Genomic DNA, 20,446 nt, shown 5'->3' with positions numbered 1-20,446 from the left:
TTCTCCAGCATGACCGCCGTTCTGGCTGCTCAGAAAAGGGAGTTAGGAAATGAGTTAGCTGCAATATTAATGTGGCGACTTCCACGTGCCGAGGCAGCACAGAGATTCACACACTGTTCTTCAGCACCGGAATTCAACCCCCAGCCTTTGCCAAAGCTCTATTTTTATTTTGTCTTCATTCGATGCTGTCGAGGTTGTCCACATTCCAAAAATGGATGAGTTTTAGCAATAGTTAACAGTTTGTAATAGGAGACCGAAAGACTGAGGCTTCTAACACGTTCAGAATGTTTAATTTCCCCTCCATCTGATGATAATAATTTAACATGTAAAAAAAAAAAAACACAATACAAAATTGTGGTTTTTAAAAAGCCTCCCACACACCTTATGGAAATCAAATATTGTGTAGGCCTGGCACCATGTGTGTGTTCAGTGAGGATGATCTTCAGAAACACGTTAAATTTAAGAAAAAAATTAAATGAAAAATTAATTGTAGCTGTCTTACCCAAACAAACTGCTTTCCTAATATTTTCCTTGTGCCCATTAGGCAGCTATGCCATTTCTGTTTAACTAAAAAGTTCCTTAGGGTGATATATCTGTAAAACTTAACTATTTGTTGACTTGTGTAGGGAGGTTCTATTATGGGAGCACAGTGTGGTGGTGGGGCTTGAAGTGTGCCCAAGTAAAGATCGTGCCTGGTGGAAAGTTTTGGAGCTGAAGCTTTTTCATGCCAAAACATATATAGTGGTATGCTCTGCCGTGTGTTTTTGTAAGGCCAGATGATCTTTATTGTGGCATAAAGAGCTAGCTGGAAGTCTGGCTTCCCAAGCAGACCTGGCATTCTACCAGCATGCATACTGTGCTTTGCAGATTCACAGAGCAGGCTGACGTGGAAGACATGCTGTTGAGAAATGTGGGAAATCCTATCTGCTTCCACATCCAGTAAATGTGGAGAGGGGAGGGGAAAAAAAACCCCACACCTTCTGAGATGTTTTCAGGAAGCTGACTGATGAGCATGTACTAGAAATGCTTTTTAGCTGTTCGTTTTTTTTTTTTTTAACCAAACAAAAATACAAGAAAACTAGCAAAAACTATTTTTAATGGTGGTAGCAGTGCTGTAAAATGGGAACACCACATCTGTCAGTTAGAATAGTAAGTATTCCCATTCTGACTGCTGTATAATTATTTTAGCTTTAAATCTCATCATTAAAAACACACAAGCAGTAGGAGGTGAAACTGCAAAATCTGCAAAACAGAGAAAATGATGAAGCTGAGGGATGCAGCCCTCATTTCCTACAACCACTCATCTTAAAATGCTGCCCATTACGCAGCAGAGGAAGTACTTAAATTCAGATTGCTGCTCATCTCCTTTATTCCCAGAGGATATGTGTGGATGCTGAATACCCATATATCGCTTGTAGATATCTTTTCTTTTGGCCTTGCAGTAAATATCTTGTAATAGGGAAAGTTTAAGTTTTGTGGTTAAAATTCATTCATTTTCTTAATTTAAAGAACGGCATTACTCATGGAGAAACCTTTTGAAATCTGAGTTGATACGGAAATCACCTTGTAGCTGCAAAGCTTACAAATGTAATAAAATGCAGGGGAGGATTTTTTCTAAATGGCATTTGGAATACAAGAATCAGCAAAGATGTACATGCATCCTTTCTGTCTCATTGTGCAAAAAATACACAATGCAGGTGTTTCATATAGGAGTGTTGTCTTGTGTAGAGACCCTTTATGATACAGGTAGACTACAGTGAAGGATTTCATTACAAAGAAGCTTCTCAATAATACTGCTTTACTACGTGTACTCTGACAGGTTTCATTCATAAATCTCTTATACTAACAGCATTTTACGATGTATCGTTATAGAAGCACTAAAAAGATACAGTTCCTCTGAGCAGATTTTGCAAGAAAAAATAAGAAAATTTCCTTAAGATGACAGTGAAGTACAGAAAGCCAGAAGTATGCTATTTCTGCATAGATTTGTGTATAGAAAGCATCTCCAGGAACACGAGATGGGATTTTATCTCTGTAGGTATACACCCATTCTAAAGGTATTTTTATCACGTACTGCAATCTAATGTTAGATCCCATAGGGGGGATTTTGCACGTTCCTTTCTCATTTCAGTTAGGAAATTAAATCCTGATAAGGTCCTATATGATGTCTCTTATCGCTCTGCAGAAGAACAATTTAAAGGCCAGAAAGATGTATGGTTTTTCATCTTTATGAACCAATTCTGATCCACTGGAGTTGGTTTCCTGCTGTTGTTTTCAGGAGGTCAGAAAATGCTTTGCCCAAAACTCACTTAAATTACTGCTAGCCTTCAGATGCAGGAATGCTTTGGTATATCTAGAGTACACAATTGAAATAATGCCACTTTCTAATAAATTAATACAGATAGCGCTTGGTTTCCTTTCAGCTCTCTCATTAGTTACTCACATGAATGGTGAATGAACTACAGATGAGAACTGATAAGAAAACATACTTTGCAAGGTGAGGCATCAGGTGCAGTTAAAATATTGACTGTACTGAAAAGGAGCAAACTGTGGATGTTAGGATTCTGAGATGCCTCTATGAAAGATAACACAGGCTTGCCATCCCTGAAAAGAGCTCAGGAGGTTAGTCTGATATGTCCATGTCAGCACTCACCAGTCATCTTGTGTGAGTATAAACTGCAAGAGATGAATCAAATATCAAAGGTGCTTGGTAACTGAAAGTCAAAATTGATAGTTGATAATCCAGTGTGAGGCTGATTTGCATCCCCTACACTGTCTGGCTACACTTACCTAGTGCAACACCCGCCCTAGTTGTGCTAGGAGTAAGGTAAGTGTGTGTCCTGCTTATTTATATTCAATTTCATCTTGCAGTTGCGTTTCCTTAATATTCTCAGTTATTTGGTTGCAACTTTGGTTTTTCAACCTTTCTGATGTTATTGTGAAATTAATCCCAATTTTGCGTTCTAAAAATAGTGCAGAGGATGCCATGGAGACAAATATCCACCAATGGATTTAAATCTATGTCTTTAAGACATGATCTTGAAATACAATCTGCCTGCAAGTATTATGCTTTTGGTCATTTGGACATACAAATTTTCTGCTCTGCAAAGTGAATAAAGGGAATTTGGAGATGATGTATGAAAATGACTGAGAAGCTCAGAGAATCAGTTTGTGATCAGGAATTAAAGTAATGGTAATAAAGCAGGGATACAGACTTGAGATACTGTGTCTTGTAGTATGCATGAGTATTTGTAAAGATGAAAAGAAGAGCCTGAAGGTCTTCTAATTTCTATGTTGGGTCATAGAATCAATGGGGATTTCTAGCTGACAAAATGCAGCAGTGAAGAAGTTTAAAAGCTGCAAGTTTAGACAGTGTAAGGTGCTGCCTAATGTAAACAAGATATTTTAAAAACAAATTAGGCAGCAATCTGGAAAACTGTTTCAAGGAGAGATTCGGATATGATAGTTGTCATCTTCCACTTCGTATTTCAGGCAAAAAAGGACCTATGATTTGTCTTAATATGAAATGCAAATCTCACAATCTGCTTCAAAAGAGGTGGAGCTTTATTGGATGGTTTATGTTCCATGTTTTGAAACTAATTCCGGATCAGGGGATTTGTCTTAGCTTTTTTGAGTCATGAGAATTGTCCTGCAGATGACTCTTGTCTTCTGTGTGTTTTTAACTTACATTTTCCTTTTTTGTTTTTAATTTGCATTTTCCTTCTTAGACAAAGGAATTTGATATGCTAGGTCCAAAGGAACAGTGGGCTTCTATCTTTCTTTTGACTTTTTAAAACATTTTGTATTCTAGTCCTCTTGCTGGTTCTTGTATTTCAAATACGTTAGTGTCATCTGTTCTAATGGGAATGCCAATAGTATGGTTGGTTAAAGGCTAATTGAAAATACTTAGGAGATGACAGTATAGAAATTCTATAAAAGTGAATATACATAATTCTGAAAGTTATGCCTCCTATTTATTTATATGGTATTTACAACAGGTGTACAGAGCACAAAATACTTCGGTAGAGCAAATTCTCAGCTACAAAACACTATTTTTCAACATAATGACTACCATCAGCTGTACATCTTCACCAGAGATAAACAAGCAGCTGCATGCCACGCTCATGTAAAACAAATAAATAAAAATCTGCATCAGTGGAGATGACCCATTGTCACCACTGCTGGAATGCACCACCTGCTGCCTCTCTGCTCACATCCACTTTGGGTCTCCGTAAATGTTCAGCCAGCATCAGTGAATATCATTGGGTGCCATTTTTTTCTGTATGGAGGAACTGAGTGCATGAGGCAAAGGTTTGTCACACTTCCATGTCAGCCTGCCCACCTGTTGCACAGTAACAAAATGTAATGGAATATTGGTGGGAAGGTTCAACTTTTACTGCCGTACCGCCAGCATCATAAAATAGGAGGCATTACTTTCAGAGCAACCTTCTTATTTTATTAATAGATCTTTTGTGTTCAATCCAGGTTTGAGTAGAGGAGGAGCAGTGTACAATTATGCAAATCTGTCAAGAAACATTGGCATGTATGTAGCAATAATAGCAGTGGAAAAAGAAGCACCTAACTTTATATACCGTACACATTATGCAAAGAAGGAAGTGGGAGAGATGGTCTGTTGCAAGTGGGGAAGGCTTAGTTTTCAGTGACCTGTCTGGGGACTTCATCACCAGGAGTGCTTGCTCTTAACAATTCTATGGCTGTGGCTGTAGGGCAGGGAAATGTTGAAACCACATTAAACATGTCTTTCTGCTTGAATAATAAAGAAGGTCACAATGCATATTAATTTAATTAAATTAACGTGCAATCATCAGTAGTGGCAATACCTCATCCTCCCTTCCATCCTGGAAACAAAGAGGACTCTTTCAAGTCAGTGTTCAGCAACAAAAGAGCAATATAACTTGAAGGCAATTAGAAATTTGGATGAAAAGACTTCTCAAGTTGCAGCTGGTTTTCAGTTTACCAGTGGCAGTTGTCTCAGTGTTACTACTGATAATGTCCTGCCTTGTCTTCTGATTCCGTGAGTTTTTACGTGAGATTACACGAGATACCCAAGAAAATGTACATTGGGTTAGAATGCAGTGATTGCTATAGCTTGAGCTAATTTTTAGCTTGAGTAAGTTTTTCCTTAATTAAATGAATTATGTAAATATTTCTTAATTGTCAAAATGCCAAAAGTGATATGCTGGGCTTTGGAAATCCTCTCTATTTTTAGAACAATATCAGCTTTGTTTCTTGGAATTGAAGTTTTCAGGCTAGTAACCTATAGTATGCTCAAGGCTATTTTGATTCAGCTATACTTAATTAAGTACATAAGTTAATAATGTTTTGAGGTGGAATAAATCCTTTTGATGGTATTTTTAGCGTGCCTACTTGCAATTAGATTCTTCCTCCACAGCAGACAGATTGGTTAGTCATTAGTTATTAAGGAAAAATTAGATAATTGTTCTAATGAGTAAACAGGGCCTTTCCCACAGGAAGCCCGTGGTGTTAAGCACCACTCAGGAGGACTGTAATGAGTACTTCAAGAACATTAGAGCACTGTGTGTATCTACCTGTATTTCGATTGCAGATGGTAAAAATTGTGGGCTAAGTTGTTATTACGGTGTGTAACGCAGCTTATGCATATTCTGGCAAGGGTCCTACTGCCTTAAGCTGTAAGAAAGGAAAATAGCTATAAAGGTCCCTTCAGATAAGAAGAGATGAAGCTTGGGTGCTGAACAGTGAGTGAGCGTAGCCATGAGGCTCTGGCCACTTCCAAACCTTGCTTTACGTTCCCAAGGAAGCCTTGCAGTGTTACTGACAAAACACATTGAGCGCTCTACTGCCCAGGGGGCACAGAGTGAAAATGTGCCTGCCTCAGTTATCCTGATGAACTTCATCATTGCTGAGAGTTTAAGACAAGCTCTTGGATTATGCCTAACGCTTAATACAGTGTTCTATGATCTGCTGTGTGTATGAGCTGCAGTGTAAAGGGGTGCCATCTAAATTGTGTGTGGCAGTACGTCGTATTGTACAGTGCTGGAAGTGTATTCCCTGAGCGTGTACTTGATATTCTGCTGTGTTTTGGTATTGTTAGAACAAGCACCCTGTGAAAGTGAACCAATTAATGTCTGGTTTGATTTATGGTGTCTTAAACTGGGAGGTTGTAACCATAAATACTGTAGAGGATTTTGATTTTCAGACGGTGCCAACTGTTCTTCTAAAAATTAGATTTCTGAATTGTGTAGTGTTAGGGAAATAAACACATCGCTTTGAATTTTAATTTTCATTTTTTTCTGGCTATTACAGATTGCAAGCTAAAGGAAGCCATAATAGTGTCATACATTGAACTCAATGAAATTTATTAAAATATTAACTGCTGTTATTTTCCTGGTGGGTCTCTAATTTATATTGGCTCATTCAGGAATAATACAGTTCTACTTTCTGACCTATTATCAGTGTCACAGCATCACCACAGCTCTGCCCAGCTTTTATATTGAGAAGATTATGGCAGTGAACTGAATACTAAAGAAGCAAAAGGTGTTTAATTATGAAATTAGCACACCAGTCACTCAAAAAAATGTTTTAATATTCTTCTTTCATACTCTGAAAGATCTCAAAACTATCTTATTCCACCTTCTACTGGTGAGGCATAAAGGGTGATGAATGTATACTTTTCCAGTGTTGTGCACGTACATGTGGCCGTGTGTGTGCTCATACACAAATATGTATCTAGAGAGGAATGAATGAATACCTGAATGAGTACTGGTTCTGTTCCAAGCGCTTTTCTAGTTCAAAACTTCTTGATCTCATTACCACCACCCAGTGGAAAAGCTTGGATGCAATACCACGTCCTGGCATGAACTTCAGGGAGCCTGGTGGCTCTTCATGCTGCTGATGCAGATGAAGCAAAGGTGGTTTCCTATTGACTGTGCAAGACTTGTGATCGATTTCTTAGATCTTTTTAACTCTAGGAAAAAAGGCATCTGATAAATGGCCACAAACTACCTGCTATTCTAGATCTCCAAATGTACAGTTTTACTATTTATTCATTAGTTTGCTTTTCTTTACTAGGTTTTCTCTTGATGCTTCATTTATTTTGGGTAAAAGCCTTTTGCCTCCTAAGTATTTTTGAAGTGTTGTATATATTCAACAGATCAAGTTTGTAACTGGTTACAGTTAACTAAAAAGCAATTAGTTGGTAAAATTTAAAGCCTCATGTTCATTAGTCAGCTCCCATTTTAGAAATATAGGAGACACTGGTAGGCTGCTTTGAATCTCCTTGGATCTTGCTCTGTGGAGTTAATGCTCTATTGGTTTTAATGTTGGGCAGGATATGTACTTTGTTTGCTGGATTTGGGGGAATTTTAGCTGTTGATGGAGGAAATGTGCCCGTTCTGTGGTCTTAGTGCATTTGTTGGTTTTATTTCTGAAGGGAGGGGCATACTGTTTTATGGAATTTTCCACTTCTATTTGTATTGCTCCTTGCACTGTCGTTAGGTTATTATGGAACTGGATTTGAGGAGGCATTCTGGTAGTCCTGGACTGGTCCCAGGACTCATTCCTCAGTTGCTGGTGCTTTCTGTGCTGCGTGTGTGCATGGTGGAGGGTTTCAGGGGCTGCGCAGTGTGGTTTAACACATCAGCTCTCTGACAGTGTCACCTTGCAGCTAGAATGCCTCTTCCCCTACCATCTACAAGCTGAAAGAAGGGGGTGAAGCAGCAGTGCTTGCAGTCTTTTTGCTCCTTAAGGCACCGTTTGAGAGGTGTGCCAGGGCATCCAGCACAGTTTGTAAGCTACAGGCTTCAAACAATTTTAATTTTTTTTCTCGGGTGGGGGGGGGGAAGACTGAGTGGGGTGCAGGGCTGACAAAGTAAAGAAAAAAAAGTGTTATACTTACATAAAAGAGTGCAGCGCTTCTTAATACATCTTTGTGCCTGCTTTCAAGATCAAGCAGTAAAATTCTGTAGTTCAAGCCTCAGCAGTTCTCTTGCTGTGACTTTGGAGGACTTGAGGGTGTAGCCCAAGACCTTGTAGGGCTCCAGCACACTGCTGCCTTTTCTTAGCCTGTAGCAGATCTCCGTGTCCAGGACAGGGAGCAGCTGTGATGTGCTGCAGGATGTACTGAGCAATGAGGCTATGGGAGTGCCTCAGCTGCTTTTTTTTTTTCTTCAAGCTGATGATTGAATGCATTTGTAAAGTAGTGGGTAGGGTGTATTGCACCACCCTACCCACTGTAGGTAAAATGTATTTGATAAGATGTGAAGTAATGGCCTTAAATGGTGCTAGGGGAGGTTTAGGTTGGATTTTAGGAAAAAGTTCTTAGAAAAAGTGAGGTATTGGAACAGGCTGCCCAGGGAGGTGTGGGAGTCTCTGTCTCTGGAGGTGTTAATGAAGCACAGAGATGTGGCACTGAGGGATGTGATTTAGTGGGCATGCTGGTGGTGGGTTGGACTTGGTGATCTTAGAGAGATTTTCTAACCTTAATGATTCTATGATTGTTTCACCATAATGGCCTTTAAGAGGTAAACAGGATGCTTCCATTTTTCCTTGCACATAATGCAAGGATGGCAGGCATCTAAAGAGCACAGGCAAACACGGGTGGCTAAGTGGGAAAAATAAAGAAATGAAGGAGAGCAATAGGAGGAGACTGAAAGTAGAGGAGATGATTTAAAAAAAAAAAAAGATTTAGAAGTGTATCTTAGACAGCAGAGTGCTGTGAGAGAGACGTTCTTAAAACAGTCTGAATTGTAGCGAATTCAATGAGAATTGCTGTGGGAGCTGAACTGAGTTTCTTGTGCCTTACTGTGCAGACACTTCTTGCCATCCTTGATGGATGTGTTTCAGCAGTGAGATAAGTGATTTCTTGGAATATATTCCGTGGGTAATACATGCACTGTGATGTGCTTCAGAGGTTGTTAAACAAAAGGTGATTGTTGATACTGTGGAGTATGTTTCTCTGAATTATGCTGTGCCTACTACTTGAATGATGAATTCTACCAAGTATCAAACTGCAGGATGCTATTCTAATTGTCACAGGTAGAATAGAATAGAGGTGGAAATAGGTAAGACGTGGAGGTATGTAGAGCCATAGGCTTGGGGAGTTAGGAAATAGCCATTAACTAAAATGAAAAAAAAGATTTGGAAAGGAAGCACCTGAGCACATGTGATCATAGCAGAGAAACAAAGAGGCAGAAAGAGTGCAGGAAAGGGACTTCTGAAGGACACATAAGGAAAACTGGAGATAGTCAGAGGAGCAGCCAAAAAGGGAAGAGTGGCCAACCAGAAAAAGTAGAAGACATAAATTTTGCTTATTGTGTGCTCTTTAGTACCTGTTCTCATTTCCCATGGTCTTGTATGCTTAGCAAGAGTGTGCAAGCAGTGTTGGCTGAAAGCAGCCAGCCCTGGCTGTGCAAATGTATGCTTTTGGAAGGCAATTAAATTCAGGTGACATATAATGAAGTGGGCAGCAGAAATATTTCAGAGAAGAATGTTCTTGTTCTTTGCAACAGTGACTGCTTGAAGGGGCTGTCGATTAGGAGCTGGCATAATGGGAACATAATATACAGAAAGGAGGTGCTTATTGTGCCCTGGTCCAGAAAAATGGAGTGGTAATAGTTTTCTTTTCATTTTTCATTACTGTTTCTGCCTTTTCCTTCGTTTATCCTACCCGAACTCGGGATGTTTTTGGAAATCCAGCTATCCACAGGAACTTCCTAACAAACCTTCCAGTTGGCAGCTGTTTCTTTGCCAGCACCACCAGGAAATCTAACATGATAGCTTCCAGCAACCTGGTGCATAACACGGGGGGGTCCAATCACGGTGATATTTCCACCTGTGGGACTGCCTGGGATTGAAATTGGGGCATGAAGGTGTGATGATGATAAACGCAGCAAATGTTTATGATACTGATTTTATATCTATGCTGTAATAACCTGACTATATTTGACTGTACACATATGTATGTGCAAACAGAAAAAGTGTGCTATTGTGTGTGCATTTTTCACCCTCTCTTTTGAACTGTGGCAGCAGCAAACTGTGGCACCTCAGCTGTCAGAAGTTACTGCTGATGGTATTTCCAGGATTCCTTCCAAAGCACTGCAGCCTTGGAAGGATGAATGACAGCTGTCACACTGTGCTGCTCTCTGTAGGATGGGAAGCAGAAGAGATAGCAAAGTCTTATCGGAGTGAGGCACCTCCCATAAATAGTTGCTTCCTGTACCAAGGATACAAGCTGCACAGATGCTGATGGGAAAAGGGTCTGTACCCATTCACCCCTCGTGTCTCCTACCTGCAGTTCCTTTTATTTTTGAGGATGGTACAGATAGGCTCCTGGTATTTTGTTGCCAGCAGTAAGTGCGGACCGGGGCTTGTTTTTGGAGGTTACGTTATGCTTCTGGGCTTGTTTTCTCTTTTAGCGTTGGAATTTGCCATCATTTAGCATCTTGATTTTTAGATATGTAGAATAAAGAGAAAGTAAGCGAGGAGGCAAGCTGGCTCAGGATGTGCGGTGCTTTCTGTGCTAAGGCTGCAAGTCACGGGTCTCTGAGGGGAAAAGGGACTCGAGCATCTTTCATACGCCCATCTTTTATACTGTGACAAAGCGTGGCGTTGGCAGCGGGCGCTGCTGCATGAAGGCCTTACCCCGAGCAGGGAGCGTGGGGCGCGGCGCGGGCAGCGCCTGCCTCCGCACCTCCTGCCGCCGCCTTTGTTCGCAGCGGCGCGGGGGGCAGAGCGGGGCCGTCCCCGGTTCGCCGTCCTTTCCCAGGCGGGGCGCCCGCCGGGGCAGCGCGAGTGAGCGTCGGTGCGCCCCGTCAGCCTGCGGCACCCGCTGGGTCTCTCGCCGGGTGAAGCGGCGTGTGAACCCGGCTTGGCATGAATGATAACGCGGATGTAGAAATATAGCAAAAGAGGCGGCAGAGGAGCGGGCGCAGAAAGGCGGCGGGGGGGGGAGATGGGGAGCGGCAGGAGGAGATGAGGAGAGAGGGAGAGGGCCCCGAGCATCCCTCCCCACCCCCCAGATCGCGCGGTAACCGGCCCCGCCCAGTAAAGAAAAGAGAGGAAAAATGAAAGGAGGGGGCCGGCGGGGCGGGCCGAGGGCTTTTCCCGGCCGCCCCCCGTCCCTCCCCTTTACCTGCGGGCCCGGGGGGGCGGCGGAGGCGGCGTGTGCCCGATGTCCCCCCCTGCCCGCCGCCGGCCCGGTGGCTCCCTGCCATTGGCTCGGCGCAGCCGACCGGCACGGCCGCCCGCTATAACAGCGCTATGCCCGCCGCGGGCGGCGGCTCACACGGCGCCGGCGAAGCCTCGGCGATGCCGCCGCTCCTCCTCCTCCTCGTCCTCCCCCGCCGCCGCCTCCTCCTCCCCCGCCAGCCGCCGCCGTGCCGGCTGTGAGCCGCGGGGCCGCGCATGCCGCGGGGCTCCCGAGAGGGCCCCCATCGCCCGGGGAGCCCCGGCCCCATGGAGTGCTACTACATCGTCATCAGCTCGGCGCACCTCAGCAACGGGCACTTTCGCAACATCAAGGGAGTTTTCCGAGGCCCCCTCAGCAAGAACGGGGACAAAACTCTGGTAATGGCTTCTCCTCCCGCCTCCCCCGCCCCGCGCTCCCCTGCCCCTCGCAGCGGAGGCTCCGGCGAGGTGCAAACTGCGTGTGCGTCGGCGCCGGTGCGGGGAGCCGGAGTCCCGGCCGGGCGCTTTCGTTATCGTTCTCGATAGATGTATCTGTAGGGGTGTGCGGTGGTGCCTCGCTGTGCCGGGGGTGGGGCGCAGCCCTACGGCGGGGCTCGGCGCCTCTGTCCAGCACCTCCCACGCTGGGGTTCGCGGCGGCTTCTGCGCTCCGGGCTCGGCGCGGCGGTTGGCGGGCGGCTGGCTGGGAGCCCGGCGGGGACGGCTGGGGATGGGCGCCCCGGGGTGGGCAGGACTCTGCGAGCTGCACGGGGGTCGACGGCGTGAAGCTCCGGTGCGAGTGCTGAAGCTGTGCGGGGATGCGGCCAGTGCGTATCTGGTGCTGGGGACGAGGTGCCGGTCACCAGGCGGTTCGCATCGCCCCGGGCACGGAGGGCAGAGGGAGGTCCCACTCTGGAAGTGAAGCGAGGAACAGAAACTTATTTACTTGGGGTACGGGTTCTTTGGGTGCAAAGCTTCATTTCTTTGCTAGTGGCTTTGAAAGCCCTAGAAATTTGTGCTAGCTGGTTGGTTGCCGAGTTATTTGAAAAACAAAACTCTAGGTTTGGAAGGGATCGATCAGTTAAGAGCCCCTGGCTGGCTAACTTGGGAATGGCTGTGCAGCGGATCAGCCCTGTCACTGTGCGGACACGCCGCGTTGCTGCCTTAGCATCTCTTGCCTCCCGCCTTGTGCTGACTCGCTGTGCTGTCGCTCCCCAAACTTCTGCCGGCGAAGAGGGGCACCTCAGCCCAGTGCGTGCCCTTCTGCCCACGCGAGGCTGGGCACCGCCACGGGCTGGGCGCTGTTCTGTCTCCGTTGTGCTGCAGGAGGTGTCGGGACTGGCGGGGCTCAGCCGTGCTGCCGTCTCTCTCTTGTTCCCCAATCCCTTCTGCAGGAGATAGAGCAGGGCTCGCTGCCCGTCTTCCCATTCCCTCGAATGCACGCTCTATATTGATGGGGAATTTACTGAAGTACTTAACATTTGCTGGAGTTGGCAAGCTTGCAATTTCTTCCTAAATAAAGAGATTAAAGCAAGGCTGAGCCAAGTCATAAAAATAGTAACTACTACGAGAGAATCCGAGGCAGATTTTTGGATGGTTTCAAGTGTAAAGTTCCTGCTTTCATGTTGTAAATCTTACAACAATTTTATGTGCTGTGGCTTCTGCATATTTTTCTATGAGGAAATACATTCTTGGAATTTTAAACAAATATTTGTAGCATCCATGAGATGGCAATGTGTGTGTAATATCTCACTGTCACAGCTGCCAACCCAAGACCTACTGTAGCAATACTCAGAACACTTTAAATAATTGCGTGAAGCATCGCCTTCTCTCTGCAGAACAATTTCAGTCACGATACGTTTGGCAGGCTGAGACTGCTCTGCTGTAACTTTGGGACTGCACATCATCTTGCAGTTCGTAATTGATCCTGTTTCAGCAGTGTTTTCTTTTTTATTTTTTTTTATTTTCCTTGATACAAAGAGAGTTTGAATTTTTATTTTTGGAGAAAACAATAGTTATCAAAATATGTTTGAGGAGACTCATCTTAAACTTCATACAAACATACTGCACAGGCTTTGAAACACTCTGGAAAGAAATCTAACTCAACCTTGCTTTTCTGTAAGACAGAATAGGTGCTTGTGGGGGAAAAAGAACAGCACTGGTTATCACTTTGCTATTAGAGCCCTTACCTCTGAGAGCTTCTGCTGTAGGCAGGGAGTGGTATGACTGACGGTTTTCACTGGGTTAGAAAGGGAGAGTTGTTGATGTCTGCTCTCTTAAAGGCATAGCAAAGTCCCTCGCTGTGAAACAAATAAAATAGATGCAGACATCAAGACCTAGTTGTGTTGGGATGAGTTCTGATATCAAGTAGGTACGCATACTGTTGCAGTGTGGCACGGTTGGGTAGCTCAGATGAACAGTTCTGAGGCACTGAAGAAGATTTCAGACAGCCTCTACTGGAAAATCAAATGTTAGATCGCTTTGGAGGATTGGGTGCTTTTATTGTAGATAGGATTTCAGCCTTACAAAGGTGAAAATCTTTACTAATACAGAGTAGAATACACCTCTACAAGTTCTGATGAGAACACCAGCTTTCTTAATGTGTTCTTGGTGTCTTCTGTCCTAGAAAAAGCCAAGGAAAACTAGTGACGTCTAAGTCTGAAAGCCAGAAGTATTTTGGAGCAGCTCTGACTCAGGCACATTTTCTCATTTTGCTTTCAGATATTTGGTCTGTGTTCTTCTGTGCTCCTCATCCATGTTTTCTGAAAATCCCTGCTCTCTCATAAGTTGAGGAGAACCTGAGAACAGCCTTTGTTCACGTACCGTAGAATTGCCTCTGTGCAGAACTTGGCACGTTTATTAGCCTTGCTCCTTTTGAGGGGCTCTAACCCCATCCTCCACGAGACAGTAAGACTCTGTGTGCTCTGCTAGAGTTTTATAGCAAGTAGTGCTGGTCATAGTCAAGTGATGAAACCAGGTTTTTGGTTGTTTATTTTCTCCCTTCACTACTGAGCTTAAATGCTTAACAGCATATGTGCTTTTGTATCATCAAAACCTCCTGCCAAGACCGAATCCAGATTCTGTCTTTAAATGGCTTAATGTTAGCCTGTCTGCAAAACTGGAGCTCGTGAGGTTTCTGGGGAAGAAGGTCCTTAGGGTTTTTGCCTGTTGTCCTGCTCTGGAGGGATCTGGGATTCATCTGGAACTGTTCCTTTCTGCCCCGCTCTCCAAAAGAGGACGTGAGAAACACTTTTTCCTATGTGTTTGTCCCTGTGGGTGATTCTTACCTGGTTGTCCTTTGACAGCGTTCTGTTTTACACATTTAAATTAAAGCTTTAAAAAGTTTTGGTTCAAAGCTCTCATAAGGTAACAGGAAGAAAGAGATAGCAGGCCCTGCTCACCAGGCAGGGAACATGAAGCACAAAGCTTTGTGCCTTCTGCTTTGGTTGGAAAAGAAGGGTTTAAAAAAAAAAATAGAAAAAATAAAAATAAAATTGAACCTTTACGCAGATTTCCCATTAATGACTGAGATCTACTTGTCCCTGTGTTGGCCAAGGGTTCAAGAGCCAGCCAGCATCCTGCTGCTAAGCCTTGGGGAGGTAAGAAACCTCACTTTTCCCAGTGGAGAAGATCAGATAGCTCCTTTTGGGTAAAGAGGGGGAAACTGCAGTGTTGCCTTATTCACAGGCAGGTCACTTCCCTAGTCTTGCATAGCTGTACTGCCTACGGAGTGCAGAAAGATGAGATAGGGTTATATGGGAGATGGAAGCAAAAGAATAAGAGGTGAAAGTAAGAAATAGGAGAAGGGAAAGACCCCAGTTCTGTCAGGCAGGACAGGATGCACGGAGGGAAGAGGAAAGGCATGAGAAGGAATGAAGAAAAGGGTGATTTAAGCAGTCTGAGGAAAACAGACTACCATGAAAAACACTTTCATTAAATGAGAAAAACTGCTTGTGCACGAGCTTTGTGTGAGACAGTGGGGAAGGACGAAGGAATGTGTATCTAGTGTGGTTCTGACTATCTGATGGTACAGCTTTGCAGTGTGAGCGCTCTGTAATGGGCCTGAATAACTGCTCAGTGATGAAGGGCACACTTACTCAATTACAATCCATTGCTCCTTACTAGGAAAATAAATAGGAATTATGAATTGATGTGAAGGAGGCTCAGCATATGTGGAAGAATAGCATCTAAACTCATAAATTTCTTTGGAAAATGTAGGAGTTTCATTAAAAGAAATTGGTGGTATCTGGGCTCTTGAATAAGGCTTTATTTTCTCCCATGGCAGTTCCTGCCATCTGAAGCATTCTTCAAATAGGTGTAATCTCATAATGATAGCTAATCTGCTGCTGAAGTACTTCATGTAATTTCAGCCCTTTAGAAAGGATGTTGTTAGTTTTGTTGGTGTGCGTGAACAGATCGCTGCCTGTCCTTTGTGTTGCAGGCAATTTTTAGACTAGAAACTCAGGGCTTATGATGGGGGTCAGAAAAAAATACCAATGTTTCAATGCTCCTTCTGTGTTTTTGTGTAATAGTGCTTATTTCTTGGTGGTTTAGTCAATGAATGTGGGCCTGATTGGCCATTTATTGTCAGGGTTCGTTCTCAATGACTTTGAAGATTTTCCCTACTTTTCTTAGTTATCTATACCTTTCCCTTTGCTGCATCTCTTCCTTTTTGTCTAAGGATTTCCAAAAATTTTCATATTCTTAATGTGTGCTTCTTTATGTCTTGTGTCAGATGGCACTAGTCTTCCTTTGTAATTCATCTTCTTTTGTGAGGTGCTGTTTGGCAGTTGATAATCTCAAAAAGTATTGACACTTGTGTGAAAGAATAGCTGTTTGGAGTCGCAGCCACAGACCTGCAAAATCCTTACAGTGTCTTTCAGAATATAAACCAAACATAGCAAGAAACTGTTTTAGTCATGCGTATGAGTTGGGGCTGGTCAGCAGAAACAGTGACACTTAATTTGGTCTTCTGAATAGCTGGAACGTGGCTAGAGACTGAATACCTGCTATTTCACCTCTAGGTACCTTCGTGCCTGTTTCATCAAGTTTTATAGGGATGGAGAGCTGGCTGTGGAATGCCTGTTCATGTTTAATTGGACAAATACGTTTTCTCCATTGGTGATCAAAAGAAATGCCTGGTTACATGAAGTAGGTCAGGGAAGATTGTGATGTGCTGATCACAGAAATCCATTGTTTTCTACAACAGTAACATCTCTCCCACCTCTCTATGTATGTCTATATGTACATACATACGTATCTGTACATTCAGCTATACGTACACAGGACATTACAGAGATAGAAGACGTGTAGAGGTCCCTGCTCCAAGGGTGACAGGCACAAATGTTCTCAGACTGGAACCTGTGCTGCTGTGGTTGATTCAGCTCTGAGCTCAGTGTGATGTGCCTTGTGAAGATAAGAGACGCAGCAGCTCCATCCATGTTGCACCACACAGGAGAGCTTTGTGGCTCCAAGTCAGCTCTGACATGAGCACAGGAAATATGTGTTGGCATTTAGCATACAGCATAGGTACAGGTCTGTCTAAGTAGCTGTTGGATGTCCATTTATGCCGTTACCAACATCTACCTCATACTCATGTTTATGGCACTAAGCTGCTTTGAATTTTTTATATATATATGTGTGTGTATTTGAGTTCTAGGCCTTAGTTACAGTTTTATAAAAACTATGGAGTTCGGATATTGATTACACTTGTGTATTTTGAAAATGCCATCTGTTGTTCAGGCTGTCTGTTGCCTTTATTTCTTTTACATTTTGCAGAATATAGTTATATTTCCAGATCAACTAAAGTAAACATGTTGCGGTGGACATGGAAATCTATTTTATGAGCAGATACATGAAATATATATTTCAAGAGAAAGCTTCTGTGCTACAAACAATAAGTATCTGAGTACAAAATCTGCGTACAAAAAAGTATCTGAGGATCTTATGCACAAGACAGGAGCTGTAGGTGGGACAGTTGCTGTCTGGTACCTCACTCAACTGATCCTTAATTGTAGGCTTGCACCCCCATGATCTGAAAGGAACCATTGGGGCATTTTGAGCTGAAAATTGTTTAGTTGCATATGGTAGTTGTGAGCAATTGGTGTTAACGTACGCAGCATGCATCTACAGGCTTGTAGCATCAGTGCCACAGGCTCACCTAGGGTTTTACACTTGAACCTGAAGTTATGTGGCAGAGTGATTTGCAAAAAGTCATGCAGTGTATTGAAATTTGGTGGAGTGGAAAATGAATGTCACCTATTACTTTCATATCTTGTGTCCCATGGAGTTCTTTATGTGGTGTTTTCTGTGCTCGTGAGCTGATTGTTGGATGTGAAAATGTTCAAACTTTTTCTATGAAAGCAGCTAAAACTCATTAAAAATTTTAAACAACAACAGAATCTACTTAAGTTAATTTGAACAGTTAATCAGTGACATTTAAATAATGATTGAGAAGCAGGCACCGAGAAAACAATGGAATAATTTAATAGCATGGAATTAACAGTAAGATTGTATCTTTATTCTACTTCTTGCATTAATTCATATGAATACAAGTCACTTGTTGCATTGTATAAGGCTCTAGGTAAGAGCACCTATTCAGAGCATTTTCAGCAGGACTGGTTCTCAGCTGGGTGAACAGGAGGTTATTAAAACCTCACGAGTCTCGTGCAGTGAGAATAAAATATTCCTGCTATTGTTGTTTTATCTTATGGCTCTCAAAGCTGAGGTTGGTTTATATGAACAGAATTCCAATTCAGCTGTAGAAGAAAGCGCTCACCTGCAGTGGTTCCTCTTACCACACTACATTCTGCTTAATTTTGGAAGTTCAGCATGTGCTCGGCACTTTCATCTGCGTCAGACTCCATAGGAACGCATGGTCTGGTCCAGAGAATAGTAGGAGCTGGGTTCTGATGTGCAACAGATTTAAACTGGGGCAGTGTCTGACTCAAGTAGAGTTACGACTCAGCTTTTGTACTGTAAAAGCTTATTAAATGCATGGTAAACTTCAAACACATCGGTATTCTGTTGGATGTAATTAGGCTATTACCATGGTTAAATTAGTACACTTGTTCAGGTTTTTTCCCAGATCAAGGCCTTAAAGCATAAGGAGAGCCTTTGCCTTGAATATTTTCAGATGCAAATATCCATAGCAATCTTGTAGCTCAGAGATACTGAACATTAATTTTAACACACTGCTCGAATACGCTAACTAGAAAACAGCAAGTGTGTTTCCTGCTATTCAAAACCAGTCATATTTTTGGTTTCAATAGGCTTCTGAAACCCTGCTACTGAGCCCTCTCAGTGTACAGGTTGGAATTCTGGAAGCCTCACCTCTCCCGTAGGCTTTGGGAAGGGGCTGCTTCCTGCCTGCTAACCATAGGGATTCACTGCTGGTAAAACTGCTCAGCAGTGAGGAGCAGATCTGGAGGGCGCTGAGATGAAGAGTGGTCAGGGCTTAGGGGGTGGGTTTTTGAGCAGGGCTTTTGACCGAGTTAACTGCGAGGTCTTGGATACCCCTGACTGGTGGCAGTGAAAATACTTCCTTTTTCTGTCTGGCCCTTAGACATGCCAGGAGAACAATTAGTTCCTGCAGAAAACAAAGCGGATGGGTAGATGCATCCTGGGATACAGGAATGGGCTAAATAATCCCATGAAATCAATCTGTGGTGTTTTCTATTATTTAATATCTTAACACAATTAATGATGATGATGGCCTTATTTGTTGAGTAGATTATTTACTCTGGTGGCCAGGGAAACTGAGCTGATTTTCTTTTTCACTTGTGATTCAAATGTGAGCATGGGAGAGGCAGTGAGCCTTCCTAATTTAGCTGTGTTTGGCCTATCGTTATAAACAAGCACTAATCAGACCCTCGTATTTTGCCACGCGTATTTGGAGAGAGAACAAACACTCTTCGTCTGGCACTGGAGAGAGACTGTTCCAGGATGAGCTGGAGCTTGATGTTGTTTAAAAAAAGCAAAAAGTAAACAAAATAACATTTACTCACAAGGAGGCACAAAGCTTGTCATGTTTAACCTTGTTTTTCCAAGAGAGATAAGATACTGCTTGAAGGCAATGGGGAGCTCGAATTGTAAACTCCTACAGTAATTAATTTATTTGGTTACGATGTGTTTGCAGGTCCCCTCCCCTGAGGACTGGCAGTGGCAGGGGCACAGGCTGGGCAGAGGGTTTCCTTTGCCCTTGGCACAGAATGCTTTTTCTGAGCATCCAAGCCCTGTGTGGATGTGAATTCCTGTGCAGCCCTGTTTCTTTACTAATTCAGAGGGCACATTTCCAAATATTTTCAATATGGAAATGCAGGTTCCAACCTCTAGTGGCTGTGCAGGTAGCGCTGTAAGAAAGGAAATGCAATTTCTTCCCCTGCTGCACTAAGAGCAAATGCCTAAATGAGACTTAAGGAGTCAACCTGACTTTCCACCCTGGTGTTCCTGTCCTGCTTGTGTCTGCCAACAGCCAGGGCTTTGACTTCAGATTCTTGAAAAAGGCCTTGGAAAATGGTTAGATTTAGGTGAGGAGCTGGGAGAGATTTTTTTTTTTTAGTCTCTCATCAGTATTCTCTAGCTGTACAAAAGATTTAGGAACATCATTTGAACTGGTCGGGCTTTTTGTCTGACTCTGCTGATTTGCATTTCTTGAAGATGAATTTTTTGTCAGCGTGGTAATTTTAGACTCTCCTTTCCCCAAATAGCAAGTGATCAGGCTGTTCCTGCTGGGGCCAGGCCTGGTTCCAGTATTCAAGTTGCTGCCTTTCTCCCATCAGCTCGTAGCCACGTTCTGTAGGTTGGGTGGGTCTTGGCCAGGTCTTCCTCTTTACAGCTTCTTATTACAAAACATCTATGGAGCTCTTCACCAGCTATAGAAGACTTTTCTGAAATAGGAAAACTGCTGTCTTTCCCGCTTACTGATAACATCCTTCTACAGAAAAATGAATCAATGTGTCTGAGACTGTATTTAAAAAGAAAAAATAAAAATCAGATTCTTTTACTCTGTATTGGTTTCCATAAAGTTTTAGTAAATAGATTTATAAATTGATTTACATGGCAGAATGTAATTATTCTTTTAGGTTAGCTGTTCAAATAGCTGCAGTTTCTAAGTATTTAATTTCAGTTGAAAGTGTTTCTAGCAGGAGACCACAATACCCATTAGTGAATAGTTTATCAATTGCTGCTTAGTAATGTGGGTTTTCATAAAATGTCTGGCATTAAAACTTTGGGGACAATCCTGACTCTGTGTGGCATTTTGATCTAAACAGTGGTTTGGTG

The 20,446-nt window shown here is 43.1% G+C and overlaps 1 protein-coding gene across 39 annotated transcripts in view; it reads left to right on the top strand.

Moving 5' to 3' along the window:
- The window catches only part of ZNF804A (zinc finger protein 804A), a 455,187-nt gene that overhangs the window by 201,363 nt on the left and 233,378 nt on the right, over positions 1 to 20,446 (top strand). The window contains exon 1 of one of the 39 annotated variants that reach the window (XM_090144347.1): positions 11,206 to 11,565. The exons of 37 other annotated variants lie outside the window; for them this stretch is intronic. In XM_090144347.1, coding sequence (XP_090000473.1) covers positions 11,404 to 11,565 — 162 coding nt within the window. In that variant the 5' untranslated portion in view covers positions 11,206 to 11,403. Of the gene's footprint in view, positions 1 to 11,205; positions 11,566 to 11,899; positions 11,992 to 20,446 lie in introns of those variants that run through there. One more of the 39 variants, XM_090144350.1, reaches the window with a different exon arrangement.

This window comes from Phasianus colchicus, chromosome 7 (assembly GCF_987193195.1).
Source record: "Phasianus colchicus chromosome 7, bPhaCol1.hap1.1, whole genome shotgun sequence".
In the NCBI taxonomy this organism is placed as follows: domain Eukaryota; kingdom Metazoa; phylum Chordata; class Aves; order Galliformes; family Phasianidae; genus Phasianus; species Phasianus colchicus.
Note: the sequence above shows the minus strand (reverse complement) of the source record. Positions and strands in the feature narration are given on the sequence as shown.